Source organism: Scyliorhinus canicula, chromosome 4 (genome assembly GCF_902713615.1).
Source record: "Scyliorhinus canicula chromosome 4, sScyCan1.1, whole genome shotgun sequence".
In the NCBI taxonomy this organism is placed as follows: Eukaryota; Metazoa; Chordata; class Chondrichthyes; order Carcharhiniformes; family Scyliorhinidae; genus Scyliorhinus; species Scyliorhinus canicula.
The window spans coordinates 228,065,891-228,080,955 of record NC_052149.1 but is presented as its reverse complement, the minus strand read 5'-3'; the positions used below and the strand labels follow the sequence as shown (position 1 = coordinate 228,080,955).

At 47.6% G+C, this 15,065-nt stretch overlaps 1 protein-coding gene across 2 annotated transcripts in view; it reads right to left on the bottom strand.

Moving 5' to 3' along the window:
- Positions 1-15,065, bottom strand: part of hdac3 (histone deacetylase 3) — a 35,286-nt gene that overhangs the window by 13,967 nt on the left and 6,254 nt on the right. For both annotated transcript variants that reach the window (XR_005460514.1, XM_038796197.1), the window contains exons 2-8: positions 10,457-10,539; positions 9,103-9,245; positions 7,878-7,959; positions 7,213-7,269; positions 7,069-7,124; positions 5,110-5,243; positions 1,989-2,069 (exon numbers count right to left, since the gene is read on the bottom strand). Coding sequence is in view for 1 of the 2 variants with exons in the window: in XM_038796197.1 (XP_038652125.1) it covers positions 1,989-2,069; positions 5,110-5,243; positions 7,069-7,124; positions 7,213-7,269; positions 7,878-7,959; positions 9,103-9,245; positions 10,457-10,539 (636 nt within the window). In the remaining variant the exon portion in view is untranslated. The remainder of the gene's footprint in view (positions 1-1,988; positions 2,070-5,109; positions 5,244-7,068; positions 7,125-7,212; positions 7,270-7,877; positions 7,960-9,102; positions 9,246-10,456; positions 10,540-15,065) is intronic.

Genomic DNA, 15,065 nt, shown 5'->3' with positions numbered 1-15,065 from the left:
ATCGAATTCCAACCGACTATCTTGTTGTGCAGGATATCCTTTCAGAGTACTCCCCGAGAGATTGAGTGGGGTGAAACCTGCCTTTTGTTCTATTTGATCTCACTCTTCTGGGACACCAAACCCAGCACCTACTCATTATAATATCCAACTATCATGATACTGGGGACCAGTTTAGCTCAGTAGGCTGGACAGCTAATTTGTGACGCCGAGCAAGGCCAAAAGCACGTTTTCAATTCCCGTACCGGCTGAGGTTATTCGCGAAGACTCCGCCTTCTCAACCTTGCCCCTTGCCTGAGGTGACCTAAGGTTAAATCACCAACAGTCAGTTCTCCCCCTCAAAGGGAAAAGCAGCCTATGGTCATCTGGGACTATGTTGACTTTACTATAATGATACAGAACATTTAGCCCATCCAGCATGGGCCCACTCTATGAAATAATTATTCTATTAGTCCCACTCCTGTGCTCTTTCTCCACAGCCCTCCAAATTTTCCTTTTGAGTATTCACCCAATTCCTGTTGAAAGGTGCTACTGAATCTGCTTCCACCACCCTTTCGGGCTGCACGTTCCAGTTCACAACAAATGCGTTAAAATAATTATCACCAGCCCTCTGGTTTCTTTGCGAATTATTTTAATCTCCGCAAAAGCAAAAATACTGCAGATGCTGGGAATGTGAAATGGAAACTGAAAATGCTGGAAGATACGAGGCAGCATCCGTATAAAGAAACAGAGTTAACGCTTCAGATCCCTGACCTTTCTTTAGGACATTTTCTGTCTGTTCTGACGCAAGGTCATCGACCAGAAACATTAACTGATTCGTCCTGACTTGGTTACTGTTTCCACCATTTTCTGTTTTTATCCTAAATCGCCATCCGTTTTCCCCTATTTTAAAATGAGTCCCATACCCTGTCAACATGTCCCATATTTTTCAAAGCGGGCTCCTGACTTGCCCCTCACATCCTTGAATCTGTGTCCTTCTGTTCTGTGGCCCAGTTCTATCTGAAAGTATTGTCCAGCTTTACCTTCCCTCTTTATTGAGTCAAAAATTTAAACCACTGCCTGAACCGATCACAAGAGACTGTACTAACTTAATAACAATAATCGCTTGTCAAAGTAGGCTTTAATTAAGTTACTGTGAAAAGCCCCTAGTCGCCACATTCCGGCGCCTGTTCTGGGAGGCCGGTACGGGAATTGAACCCGCGCTGCTGGCCTTTTTCTGCATTAAAAGTCAGCTGTTTAGCCCACCTTCACAGTACAACTGATCCAATAAAGGCAGTGCTGTGGATATTATACTGGGACTATGATCCCGAGACCGGAGTTAATAATCCAGACAGCACTAGTTCAAACACCGGATAAAAACAAATTACTGCGGATGCTGGAATCTGAAACGAAAGGGAAAATGCTGGAAAATCTCAGCAAGTCTGGCAGCATCTGTAGGGAGAGAAAAGAGCTAACGTTTCGAGTCCGATGACTCTTTGTCAAGGCTGTGACAAAGAGCCATCGGACTTGAAACGTTAGCTCTTTTCTCTCCCTACAGATGCTGCCAGACTTGCTGAGATTTTCCAGCATTTTCTCTTTCGTAGCACTAGTTCAAATCTTCACTGCAACCATTTGAGAATATGAATTCAGCTTGAAAAAAGATCTGCGAATAAAAATTCTGATCACGGTAAGTGACCGTGAAACTGTCAGATGGTCAGAAAAATGCCCCAATGTTCTTAAGCTGTGTGTGGGCCCATAAGTGCCACAGTGAAGTCTCGGACTCCCAATTGCCCTCCAAAGTAGTTTAGAAACCCCCTTTATTGTGCCAGGGGTTACAGGAGGGCCTCTGCCACATTCTCAGGAAGAATAGGAATGGGCGATAAATGCTGGCGAGCAATGCCCACATCCTGAGAAACTGTATTGGATAGACGAGCTCAGGGTATCGCATAGTGGAAAAGGTTAGACAGATAATTGCGGGAACAAGTTAGAGGGATTGAAAGCTCTTCCCTTACTTTGGTCATCGATTCCGTCCCGGAGTGGAACATTCAGGCAATAGTACCGTCCGCTTTCGGCGCCAACTTCATACATGTCACCTACAAAATGAATTTCAAACACCTCACTCATCACAATCTACACCAAAATACAAAGAACAGCCTTTCTTTTATGAAAATTTTTTCAATATTTTAAAACAATAATCATCTGAAAAGAAATTAACTTCAGAAGTAGCAAAGCATTGGACCAGGAGGCGGCAAGTCAGCCTCTGGAGCCTGTTCTGATATCTCTCCATCAGAGGATTCCCTCCATTGACCTCATCAACTCCTTTAATCACTTCTATCACCTCAATGAGATCACATCCCAGTCTACAACTCCAGGAGATGCAGGTCATCTTCATAAGGACTGCCTTAACCAGTCTCTCTCTCTCTCCATAAAGACTGAATAATCTGCATTTTTACACAAAGTTTCTAGAAATGAGGTGAGTGATTATGATTTCAGTGGAGTAGTTTGGTTGGGCAACTGAGAAATGTTGGCCTGGACACCAGGAGATGGTTGCTCTTCTCTTGAGCAACTAGGATGCACTTTCTAACAGCCACCAGGATAGGCTGATGGGACCTTGGAACATCCCAACACTGCAGCACTCCTTCAGCAATGCCTCACTGACAGTGCAGTGCTCCCTCAGCACTACCCTGCCAATAGTGGCAGCACTGAGGGAGTGCTGCACTGTTGGAGTGGCAGTGTGGAGGGAATGCTGCGCTGTCATAGCAGTAGTGCAGACTTGATGGGCCGAATGGCCTCCTTCTGCACTGTAAATTCTATGATAATCTATGATTAATCTAGGACAAAGGTTCGGCACAACATCGTGGGCCAAAGGGCCTGTTCTGTGCTGTATTTTTTTATGTTCTATGTTAGTACTTAGGGAGTGCTGTGCTGTCAGAGTGGTAATACTGAGCGAGTGCTGCACTGTTGGAGGGGTAGTGTTGAGGGAGTGCTACACTGTTGGAGTGGTAGTACTGAGGGAGTGCTGCGCCGTCGGAGTGGTAGTACTGAGCGAGTGCTGCGCTGTCGGAGTGGTAGTACTGAGTGAGTGCTGCGCTGTTGGAGGGGTAGTACTGAAGGAGTGCTGCACTGTCGGAGTGGTAGTACTGAGGGAGTACTGCGCTATCGGAGTGGTAGTAGAGGGAGTGCTGCGCTGTCAGAGTGGTAGTACTGAGGGAGTACTGCACTGTTGGAGTATAGTACAGTAGTCCCCCGTTATACCGCGCTCCGCAATACCGCAGTTCGCGATATACCGCGGGGGGGCTTATGGACCCCAACTGTCAGTTGTGTCAATTTCAGCGGCCGGCTCACTTTGATCCGGAGAGGGAAGCTGCTCTCACTGAAGCAATCAGCCGGCCGCTGAAATTGACACTGCCCGCTGCTCTCTCCCTCCAATCCAACTTTTAAGTTTTAATATTTCTGATTGGAGGGAGAGAGCAGCCGGCAGTGTCAATTTCAGCGGCCGGCTGATTGTTTCAGTGAGAGAGCAGCTTCCCTCTCCGGATCAAAGTGAGCCGGCCGCTGAAATTGACACTGCCGGCTGCTCTCTCCCTCCAATCAGAAACATTAAAACTTAAAAGATGGGGGTTTTAAATTTATTTAAAAATCTATGCTAGCGCTTCCCATTGTGTGTCTACGGGGGTCTGACCTCTCCCCCCGCCCCCCGTAGACTCACAATGGGAAGCGCTAGCATAGATTTCTAAATAAATTTAAAACCCCCATCATGGATATCCGCGGCTCGGATGCAACGCGGGTGGCTGTCTTGGACCCCAACACCCGCGTTATAAAGGGGGACTACTGTACTGAGGATGTGCTGCACTGTCGGAGTGGTAGTACTGAGGGAATGCTGCGCTGTCGGAGTGGTAGTACTGAGGGAGTGCTGCGCTATCGGAGTGGTAGTACTGAGGGAGTGCTGCGCTGTCGGAGTGGTAGTACTGAGGGAGTACTGCACTGTTGGAGTATAGTACTGAGGATGTGCTGCACTGTCGGAGTGGTAGTACTGAGAGAGTGCTGCGCTGTTGGAGGGGTAGTACTGAGAGAGTGCTGCGCTGTTGGAGTGGTAGTACTGAGAGAGTGCTGCGGTGTCGAAGTGGTAGTACTGAGGGAGTGCTGCGCTGTTGGAGGGGTAGTACTGAGGGAGTGCTGCGCTGTTGGAGTGGTAGTACTGAGGGAGTACTGCGCTATCGGAGTGGTAGTAGAGGGAGGGCTGCGCTGTCAGAGTGGTAGTACTGAGGGAGTACTGCACTGTTGGAGTATAGTACTGAGGATGTGCTGCACTGTCAGAGTGGTAGTACTGAGGGAGTGCTGCACTGTCAGAGGGTCAGTGCTGAGGGAGTGCTGCGCTGTCGGAGTGGTAGTACTGAGGGAGTGCTGCGCTGTCGGAGTGGTAGTACTGAGAGAATGCAGCACTCCCGACAGGGCAGCACTGGGAGGGTCAGTCTGTGCACTCACATCCTTCATCAGGACATGAGTTTGGAGGGGTGTGTTCTACTGAATCAAGCTGTCAATAGTGCAACTGCACAATTTACCAGAGATTTAATGAATTTGAACAGAGTGTAGTTTTCCTGTCTATTTACATTCAAGTTCTACACTGGCCACTGGTTCCTACACTGGCCACTGGTTCCTACACTGGCCACTGGTTCCTACACTGGCCACTGGTTCCTACACTGGCCACTGGTTCCTACACTGGCCACTGGTTCCTACACTAGCCACTGGTTCCTACACTGGCCACTGGTTCCTACACTGGCCACTGGTTCCTACACTGGCCACTGGTTCCTACACTGGCCACTGGTTTCTACACTGGCCACTGGTTTCTACACTGGCCACTGGTTTCTACACTGGCCACTGGTTTCTACACTGGCCACTGGTTTCTACACTGGCCACTGGTTTCTACACTGGCCACTGGTTTCTACACTGGCCACTGGTTTCTACACTGGCCACTGGTTTCTACACTGGCCACTGGTTTCTCGGGATGGCTTCAGCCTATTTTCCTGAGGAAATTGCTACCATGAAGAACTTGGGCTTTTGTGGAAAAGAAAAGTCCGTTTTACTGAATTCGGTTTTTGATCCATGTCATGATCACTGTCTCCAACATCTCACCTGTTCCTGGGAAAAAGTAATTCCCATATTTATGGAAGGATACTGTCATAACTCGGTCAGTGAGGTAAAAGGCTTCCTGCACCCCATCACCATGATGAATATCAATGTCAACGTACAGGACACGCGGATGGTATCTGCAGGGAATAAATGGTTAATAGGGTTCAGAAATCGCTTCTCGTCTAAAAAAACAAAGCGACACAAGGATTTGACAGATTTCCAGTCACTAAAATAATCCTTCAAAGTAGCTGGCGAGAGGCTTACCTTTGAAGGGGAGAACTGACTGGTGGTGATTTAACCGGAGGGTCATCACACCACAGGCGAGGGGCAAGGTTGAGAAGGCGGGGCCTTCATGAATAACCTCAGCCATGAATAATCCTAATTCAGGGAATTGAACCGTGATGCTGGCCTTGCTCTGCATCACAAACCAGCTGTCCAACTGTGAGCTAAACCGGCTCCCGGGAGGACTAAAAAGGCAAGGGGATACACAATAAACGGTAGGAAGTATAGAGGACCAGAGGGACTTTGGTGTGCATGCCCATAGGTACCTGAAGGCAGCAGGCAGGTCGATAAGGTGGTTAAAAAGGTATATGGCCCAGTATATAAGAGCCAGGGGTTATGATGGAGCTATATAAAACACTTGTTACGCCACAGTTAAAGTACTGTGAGCAGTTCTGGTCGCTACACTATAGGATGTGATTGCACTTGAAAGGATGCAGAAAGATTCACCAGGATGTTTCCAGGGATGGAGGATTTCAGCTATGAAGAGAGGCTGGATAGGCTCGGGTTGTTTTAGAACAGAGAAGGTGGAGGAGGCACCTCATCGAGGTGTACAAAATTATGAAGGACATAAATAAGGTAGATAGGTAGGAACTTCCCACCTTAGTTGAGGGATCAATGACCAGGGGGGCATAGATTTAAGGTAAGGGGCAGGAGATTAGAGGGGATTCGATGAAAAACATTTTCATGCAGAAAATGTGGTGGGAATTAGAAACTCACTGCCTGAAAGGGTGGCGGTGGGGAAACCCTCAAAGCATTTAAGAAGCATTTAGATGAGCACTTGAAATGCCATAGCATACAAGGCTACGGGCCAAGTGCTACAAATGGGATTAGAATAAATAATAAAATCCCTATAATGCAGAAGGCGGCCTTCGGCCCATCGAGTCTGCACCAGCCCCTGCACCGACAGAGAACCCTACCTCGGCCCAATCCCACACCCCAACCCCATAATCCCCACATAACCTTTGGGAAATATTTGCATGGCCAACACACACTAACCTACATATAGTTGTACTGGAAGAGATAAGCACTTGATGGCCGGCTCAGGCACGATGAGCCAAACTCTTTGATGTATTCTCCTGAACCTCAACAGCTCTTTGGGAGGGGGAGATTGATCCAGATTTCCACTACCCTCTGTGCGAAGAAATGCTGTCTGACATCACCCCTAAACAGCCTACCCTTGGGGAGAGTAAGAGCCCAGGGGGAGAAGATCATGCTTCCAGCTGACCCTCACTTGCTTGCTCCTGACCACAGTACCCTGGGTGGTCACCCACGTTGCCCACCCCTTGGGCCTGCCCTCTGCCACTGACATCAAAAAGGTCTTTGCTCACTCAGTCTGGCAATAGCTGCACCAGGCTACCCAACCGGTACGGAATGGAGGCAAGTGAAGTATAAAATATAACAAGTATCGGTTGCCCCGATTTGCACAGGTTCTCTCACACTCTACACTCATACAGAAGATATCCAGAAAACCTTGCACTTGCACAGTTCATTTCATTCTCTCAGAGTGTCCCAAAGCACTTCACCAAAGCGAGTGTAGTCACTGGAGCAACGTAGGAAATGCAGAAAATCCGATCACTAATAATCAGGATTGTTCTCTACTTGCAAAACTCCAAAGAGGGTGAGAAATAGTGACATTCTACCCCCTGCTTTGTCTGAAATATAATTGTGTAAATGTCTTACTTCAGAAGTTCCAGGATTCCAATGACAATATCATTCACATAACAGAATCCTGAAGCCTGCAGGAAGAAAAATGAAGAGGGAAGATTTTAGATTACGTTCAGGAGTGCTGGACTTGACCACATGTTTTATTATATAATGTTATACCTCAAATTTCTTGGCGTGATGAAGTCCTCCGGCCCAATTAATGGCGATATCACAAACCTTAAAACAGAGGGTAATTTGTCAACAGGATGTACTCAACACTACTTTAACAATAACAAAGAGAGTGGTCAGGCAGAAGAGAGGGAGTGGGAGGGAGAGAGAGAAAGTCAGGCAGGAGAGAGGGAGAGAGGGAGGGAGGGGGGGAGAGAGGGAGAGAGGGAGGGAGGGGGGGAGGGAGGGGGGGAGGGGGGGAGGGAGGGAGGGAGGGAGGGAGGGAGGGAGGGAGGGAGGGAGGGAGGGAGGGAGGGAGGGAGGGAGGGAGGGAGGGAGGGAGGGAGGGAGGGAGGGAGGGAGAGAGGGAGAGAGGGAGGGAGGGAGGGAGGGAGGAGGGAGGGAGGGAGAGAGGGAGGGAGAGAGGGAGAGAGAGAGAGGGAGGGAGGGAGGGAGAGAGAGACAGAGAGAAAGTCTGGCAAGAGAGAGAGAGAGGGGGAGGTGGAAGAGGAGGGCCAGGAAAGACAGCAAGGGAGAAGGGTAGGACAGAGGAAGAGACTCAGGGAGACGACGAGATGGGCAGGAGAGTGATGGTGAGCAATTCAAAATCAGTAGGATTATGTAACCAAAGCAAAGGCAGGTGGACTGCAATGCCCAGAATGAGGTAGTGGACCAACCTTGTTGTTTAGTTGTGTTGCTCCTTGCAGAGAGGCGCCTGTGTATCGTGAGCAGAACTCGAACAATCCCGGAAACACAGGACTGTAAACACAAAACGATTTTCATTCAGATTCGAGCAACTAATTTGCATTTTACTGAAAGCTCTTGAGCACTGATAACGATTGTGATTATATTATCATCGGGACGCTGAGCTGCTTGTGTGTATTGCAGCTTCCAGAAAGTGGAAGTTAAAGCTGGTGATTCCTCACCACCCTGTGCCAGTAACTCCACTCAGTAGATTTTTCTTTCATTGATTCTGACATGGTGTGTGTATCACTGGCTGGGCCAGCATTTAGTGGCCAGTGACCAAAGACCCACCAAGAGAAGTCTCCGCACTCCGTCTTAAATGGGAGAGCCCTTATTTTGAAACTATGCCCCGCAGTTCTGGACCCCCCCCCCCCCCCCCCCCCCCCCCATCCTCTCAGCATCTACTCTATCAAACCCCCTCAGAATCTTTAAAGTTTCAATAAGATCACCTCTCATTCATCAAAACTCCAATGAGTATAGACACAACCTGTGCTGCCTTTCCTCATAAAGGCAGGAATCATCCCAGTGAACCTTGCCTGAGCTGTTTCCACCCTTCAGTGAAGAGGCCAGAACTGTACACCATACTTCTGGTATGGTTTCACCACTTCCCTGTGCAGTTATGGCAAGACTTTTGTACTCCATCCTGTTTGCAATAAAGGCCAACGTCCCATTTGCCTTCCCAACTACTTGCACATATCCTATCATAGAATCCCTACTGTGCAGACAGAGGCTATTTGGCTCATCGAGTCTGCACCGAACCTCTGAAAGAGCACCCTATGTCCACTCCCCAGTCCCAGCCTGCAACCCCACCTAACCTGCACAACCTGGGACTGTGGGAGGAAACCAGAGCACCTGGAGGAAACCCACACAGACACGGGGAGGATGTGCAAACTCCACACAGACAGTCACCAGAGGCCAAAATCAAACTCAGCTCCCTGGTGCTGTGAGGCAGCAGTGCTAACCACTGTGCCACCTGTTTGCAAATTTTTGCAAAAGTCAACATTTAATAATGATTGAAGGACATTCAACCAGGGACGGTGCAAGTAGCGGGAACTAAATATTAAAAAGACAAAGACAACCTGAGTCAAAGGACAAGACTGCAGCCTGAGAGAGTCACTATTTGCAACATTTAACCACTCCGAATTGGTTTTCTCTTACCAATCATCTCCCACATTGAAGGTATTCAGGCTCTTGGTGAAACCTTGCATGTTGTTCGGGCTCACTCTCTGCAGGAAATCAATGTAGTCCTCAGAGTGGAACCGGCACATGTCGTGCTGGGAGGCCTGGTATGGTTTGAATACCTATTGGAGACAAAACAACCACCCAAGATTTCACTCAGCTTTGTTGTCACTAGTCCCCATGAGGGGAGAGAAGATCAAATGGAGTAATAGTACTCATCAGTCCAATATAATCAACCAGCTATTTAAAAAAAAAAATTTTTTAGTGTACCCAATTATTTTTTTTTTACAATTAACGGGGAATTTAGTGTGGCCAATCCACCTAACCTGCACATCTTTGGGTTGTGGGGATGAAACCCACGCAGACACGGGGAGAATGTGCAAACTCCACACGGACAGTGACCCGGGACTGTGATCGAACCCGGGTCCTCAGCGCTGTAGGCAGCAGTGCTAACCACTGTGCCACCATGCTGCCCCTTAATCAACCAGTTTTAACAACTTGTATTTATGTACTACACCGTTAACATAGTAAATTGTCCAAACATTTCACAAGAGTGAAAATCAGACACCAAGTCTGAGAAGGACGCATTATAATAATCTTTATTAGTGTCACAAGTAGGCTTACAATAACACTGCAATGAGGTTACTGTGAAAAGCCCCCAGTCACCACACTCCAGCGCCTGTTCGGGTACACAGAGGGAGAATTCAGGATGTCCAATTCACCTAACAGCACCTCACCTGCACGTCTTTCGGGGACTTGCGGGAGGAAACCGGAGCACCCGGAGGAAACCCACGCAGACACGGGGAGAACGTGCAGATTCCGCACAGACAGTGACCCAAGCCGGGAATCGAACCCAGGTCAGCGGCGCTGTGAAGCAACTGTGCTAACCGTGGTGCTAAAGTTTTATCAAAGAGGTAGTTTTACACAGGTTTGATGGGGGGGGGGTTCCAGAAAATAGAGACTGAGAGATAGGCATGGCAAGGGCATGCCTGTGCCAAGGTGCCAGTGGGTGGGTGGGGGGGGGGGGGGGGGGGGGGGGGCGCCATGCAGACGCTGCGACAATGGATTAACGGGCATCGTGCGACAATCGCCAGGCAGGAATGTTCCCTAGTCAGTCATGGAGGAGGGGGAGCTTGTGACCCCACCCCTTGTTTCTGCAGCCCAAGGAGGAATTTGTAACCACAGTTTGGGAAGTACTGCCTAAGCCCGAGTATTGAGGAGCACATGAGAGAGGCTAGTGGGGAATATAAACCACAAATATAGACCCGCTGAGCTGAATGGCCTATTTATAAGCTGGAGATTTGATATAATTGTATGAAACCACTACACATACCATCATTTTCTTGTACAGTCCATAATGCAGAACCAAACTGTGTGTGAGAGACAGGCGATGTGGTTTCATAGGATGTCCAGCACCTAAATGAAGATAAATAGCAGAGTGAGGTTCAATGGTACGTTGCCAAATGGACTACAGACACCATTAAAAAAAGACAGTGTATATGCATGGGTGTTACAGAGCGTTTTAGTAGGCATCTTCTGATTTGATTGTGTATGGATATCTTTAACAAAAGTGCGCATGCGTATGCGACATCAGCGGGAGCTCGGGCTTGCGTAGGTTTTCAGTTTCGTCGCAAAGAACTTGTGTTTTGATGCTGCTGGTGTTTGAAGCCAAACTGCAACATTACCTCAATGTTTTCTGAAGTAAAGGAGGTTTAACTTTTACAACATGTTCACCTACATTTCTTGTCGTCAAGTTACCATTTATTTCTGGCAATGAGGATTAAAAAGGGCAAGGAAAAGATTTTGGAAGTGCAGTGTGGCGACACCTTCTGTACAGCGAGTAGAGTGAGTAGCTCGTTTGCAACGTGGCCGGCGGAAAGGCTATGTTCAGAACTGAATTTATGGAAGGGCACGAGGACTGGACTGAGCATGTGGAAAGGTTGGGACACATTTTCCATGGCAAATGGAATTGCAGACAAGGCCAAAAGGTGCTCAAACCCCAGAGTGTGTGTGGGGCAAAGACTTACAAGCTAACGAGGAATTTAGTTAACACCATGGAAACCGGGGAACACTTACTTTGCGGAGTTAGTAGCACTTGTTCAGAATCACCACCATCCTAAACTTCGGTGATCGTCCAACGTCTTAAGTGCCCATTGTCATTTTCAAAGGCTAGACAGTCTGTAGCTGCTCTTTTTCCTGAACTCAGAGTGTGGGGCAGTGTTAGAGGATATGCTTTGGGACAGATTGGTCTGTGGCATTTATAAAGACAGAATACAGCTTTGTTTGTTGGGGAAGCCACATTAATTTTCAAGAAGGCTCTCGAAGCTTCTCAGGGCATTGAGCTAGCTGCCCAGATTGAAAAGGATATTCAAAAGGTACATAGTGGGGCACAGATGAGTGCAGTGCATCAAGTAAGAAAAGAGCCAGCAAACAAAAAGGCGAATGCAGTGGAATGTTTCAGCTGTGGAGGCACACACTATGTCAATCATGCAAATTCCAATCATGCAAATTTAGGGATGCTATGTGCCGCAATTGCAACATAAAGGGGCATTTGGCTAAAATGTGGAGTGCAAGTCAAAAGCTGGAAAGGGAATTTCAAATTCAAAGAAGCCATAGTCTGCTGTACATCACCTGGAAAGTACAAAGCAAGAAGGGGTGTTCCTTCATGTTCAATGTGAGTGAGGTGCACACAGATCCTATCTAGACAACAGTGGAGATCAACGGACAGAAACTTAAGATGGAGGTGGACATAGGGGTCTCTGCATTTGCCATCAGTCAGGAAACATTCAGGAGGATTGAAGCTCTCAGCAGGCGCCAGTCCTTACTCAGGCAGGGATCAACCTTCGAACGTACACTGACGAGTCCATACCATTACTTGCAGCATTTGAGGTGGACAGTCAAGAAGCAAGAGCACGGCTCCTGGTAGTAAACGGGGCACGGGCCGAATCTACTCGGGCGTGACTGGTTCAGGAAACTCCTGTTGAACTGGGGTGAGATAAAGCAAACAGCGACAGAGGACCTCATTCCGAATTATCCTGAGGTTTTCAGAGACAAACTGGGCACATTGGTGGCACTGGAGTTGTTTGTGGATCCTCAGACTATCCCTCGCCTTTTCAAGCTCAGGAGTGTGTCCTATGCCATGAAAGGCAAAGTGAAGGAGGAGCGGCTGCAAAGGCTGGGAACTATTGATCCAATTCAGTTCTCACGCTGGCCGGCTTTAACCGTTCCACTCTTAAAAGTGACGATACTGTGCGTATTTGTGGGGATTACAAACTTACCATGAATCAAGCTTCCAAGCTGGATGCTAACCCATTGCCGAGAGTAGAATATCAGTTTTCAACCCTTGCAGGAGGCAAGACGTTTTCCTAACTTGACGTAGAACTTACAAAAATCCCAATGCCAAAGGATAGAATATTAGAGAAACTCAAGGGGCTAAAGGCGGACAAGTCGCCAGGACCCGATGAACTGCACACTCGGATTTTAATGAAAGTGGATGCAGAGATAGAGGACACTTTAATTGAAATGTTTCTAAATTCCAGGAGGGTGCCAGAAGATTGGAAAACAGTCAATGTGACTCTCTTGCTCAAAAAGGGAGAAAGGTATAAGGTAGGGAACTAAAGGCCAGTTAGTTTAACATCTATTACTGGCAAGACATTGGAGTCAATAATCAAATTGGAAATAGCTAATCACATAGGAAAGCTGAATATAATCAAACCTAGTCAACATGGTTTTATGAAAGGTAAATCATGTTTGACAAATTTTCTCGAATTCTTTGAGGATGTAACAGGGAGAGTAGGTAGAGGGGAACCTGTAGATGGAGTGTATTTAGATTTCCAAAAGGCATTTGACAAGGTGCCACGTAAGAGGCCGGTGCATAAAGTAAAAACCCATGGAATTGGAGGAACTGTGTTAGCATGGATTGAAAACTGGCTGTCACATAGAAACAGATTTGGAATAAATGGGTGCCTTTCAAAGTGGAAAGATGTAATTAGTAGAGTACTGCAGGAATCAGTTCTTGGCCCGTAATTGTTCACTAGTGGAGGAAGGAACAGAATGTAAGGTTTCCAAATTTGCCGCTCATTCACCATATGTACAGATCACAAGCCATTGATGAGCCTTTTCAGTGCATCCCTCGGCAAGGTTACAGCGCTGGGCTCTCACATTGTCAGCTTATCAGTACATTGTGTACAGGGTAGGGAAGGTCAATGCAAACTCAGACACGCTCCAAGTCCCAACAATGTGTCTGAGCTCAGATAATTTTGGGGTGTAGTGGACTACGACGAAGGGAGGTTTCTGCCACGCCTTTCAACAATGTTGGTGCCACTGCATCTGTTGATCCACAAAAAGACCAAATGGAAGTGGGGGCCAGCATTACAGAAAGCTTTCAAGGATGTGAAAACTCTGCTACGATCAGTATGCTGCATCTGGACAGAGAGCTCATTCTGTGATGTGAGGCCTCACCTTATGGCATTGGGGCAGTGCTCTCTCATCTGATGGAGGGCGGGTCAGAAAAACCCATTGGATTTGCATCATGGACAGACAACAGCTGAGAAGGGATATTGGCAGCCAGACAAGGAAGGTCTGGCCATCATTTTCCCTGCGAAACAGCCTGCCTGCATCAATGGAGCCAAGGTGGAGATGGGTGACAGCTTCAAATTCCTAGGTGTACATATCATCAACAATCTGTCCTGGTCCACCCATGTCGATGCTACGACCAAGAAAGCACAATAGCGCCTTTATTTCCTCAGGAAACTAAGGAACTTTAGCATGTCTTACCAATTGAGTCTTACCAATTTTTACAGATGCACCATAGAAAGCATCCTATCTGGTTGCATCACAGCCTGGTATGGCAACCGCTCGGCCCAAGACCGTAAGAAACTAGAGTCGTGAACACAGCCCAGTCCATTACACAAACCTGCCTCCCATCCACTGACTCCATCAACACCTCCCGCTGCCTGGGGAAAGTGGGCAGCATAATCAAAGACGCCTCACACCCGGGTTATTCTCTCTTCCATCGGGCAGGAGATACAAAAGTCCGAGAACAGGCACTAACAGATTCAAGAACAGCTTCTTCCTTGCTGTTACCAGACGCCTGAATAATCTTCTTATGGACTGAACTAATCTCTCCACGCATCTTCTCTACTGAGTAGCATTACACTCCATCTGCTTCACCCGATGATGTCTATGTATTTATCGTATGTCCTATGTTCTCCATGTATAGAACAATGTCTGGACTGTACGCAGAACAATACTTTTCACTGTACCTCGGTACACGTAATAAATCCAAATTTCATCAGTACCTTGATTGGCGTTCATTCACCATATGTACAGATCACAAGCCATTGATGAGCCTTTTTAGTGCATTTCTCGGCAAGGTTACAGCGCTGGGCTCTCACATTGTCAGCTTATCAGTACATTGTGTACAGGGTAGGAAAGGACAATGCAAACTCAGACAAGCAGAGCAGTCCTTCCCTTCGCGGACATGCCAACCGAGACAGTGTTTCCCCCGGAGACAATTTTCAAATTCTCCTGTGAATACCAAACAAATCAAAGAGTAGATGGACAGGGCTCCCATTTTGTCACAGGTGAGAAGATTCCTTGGGCAGGTTTGGCCTCCTGTTACAGATGATGAGGAACTGAAACCATCTGCGAAACACAAAGATGAGCCAAGTGTGCAGGAGAGTTGCATTCTTCGGGGGGTCTAAGGTGGTCGTTTACAAGTCGTAGATTAAATCCCTGATGCTCCTCTGGGTGCCTCACGAATGAAAGGTTTAGCAAGGTCATACGTTTGGTGGGCAAAAATGGATCAGAACTTGAAGAGCAATGTGAAATCCTGTTCTGCGTGTCAAATAAACCAAAAGATGGCGCCCCCAGCACCATCCCATCCGTGGCAGTGGCCTGATCGCCATAGAATCCCGACAGAGAAAGAGAGAGCCAATCGG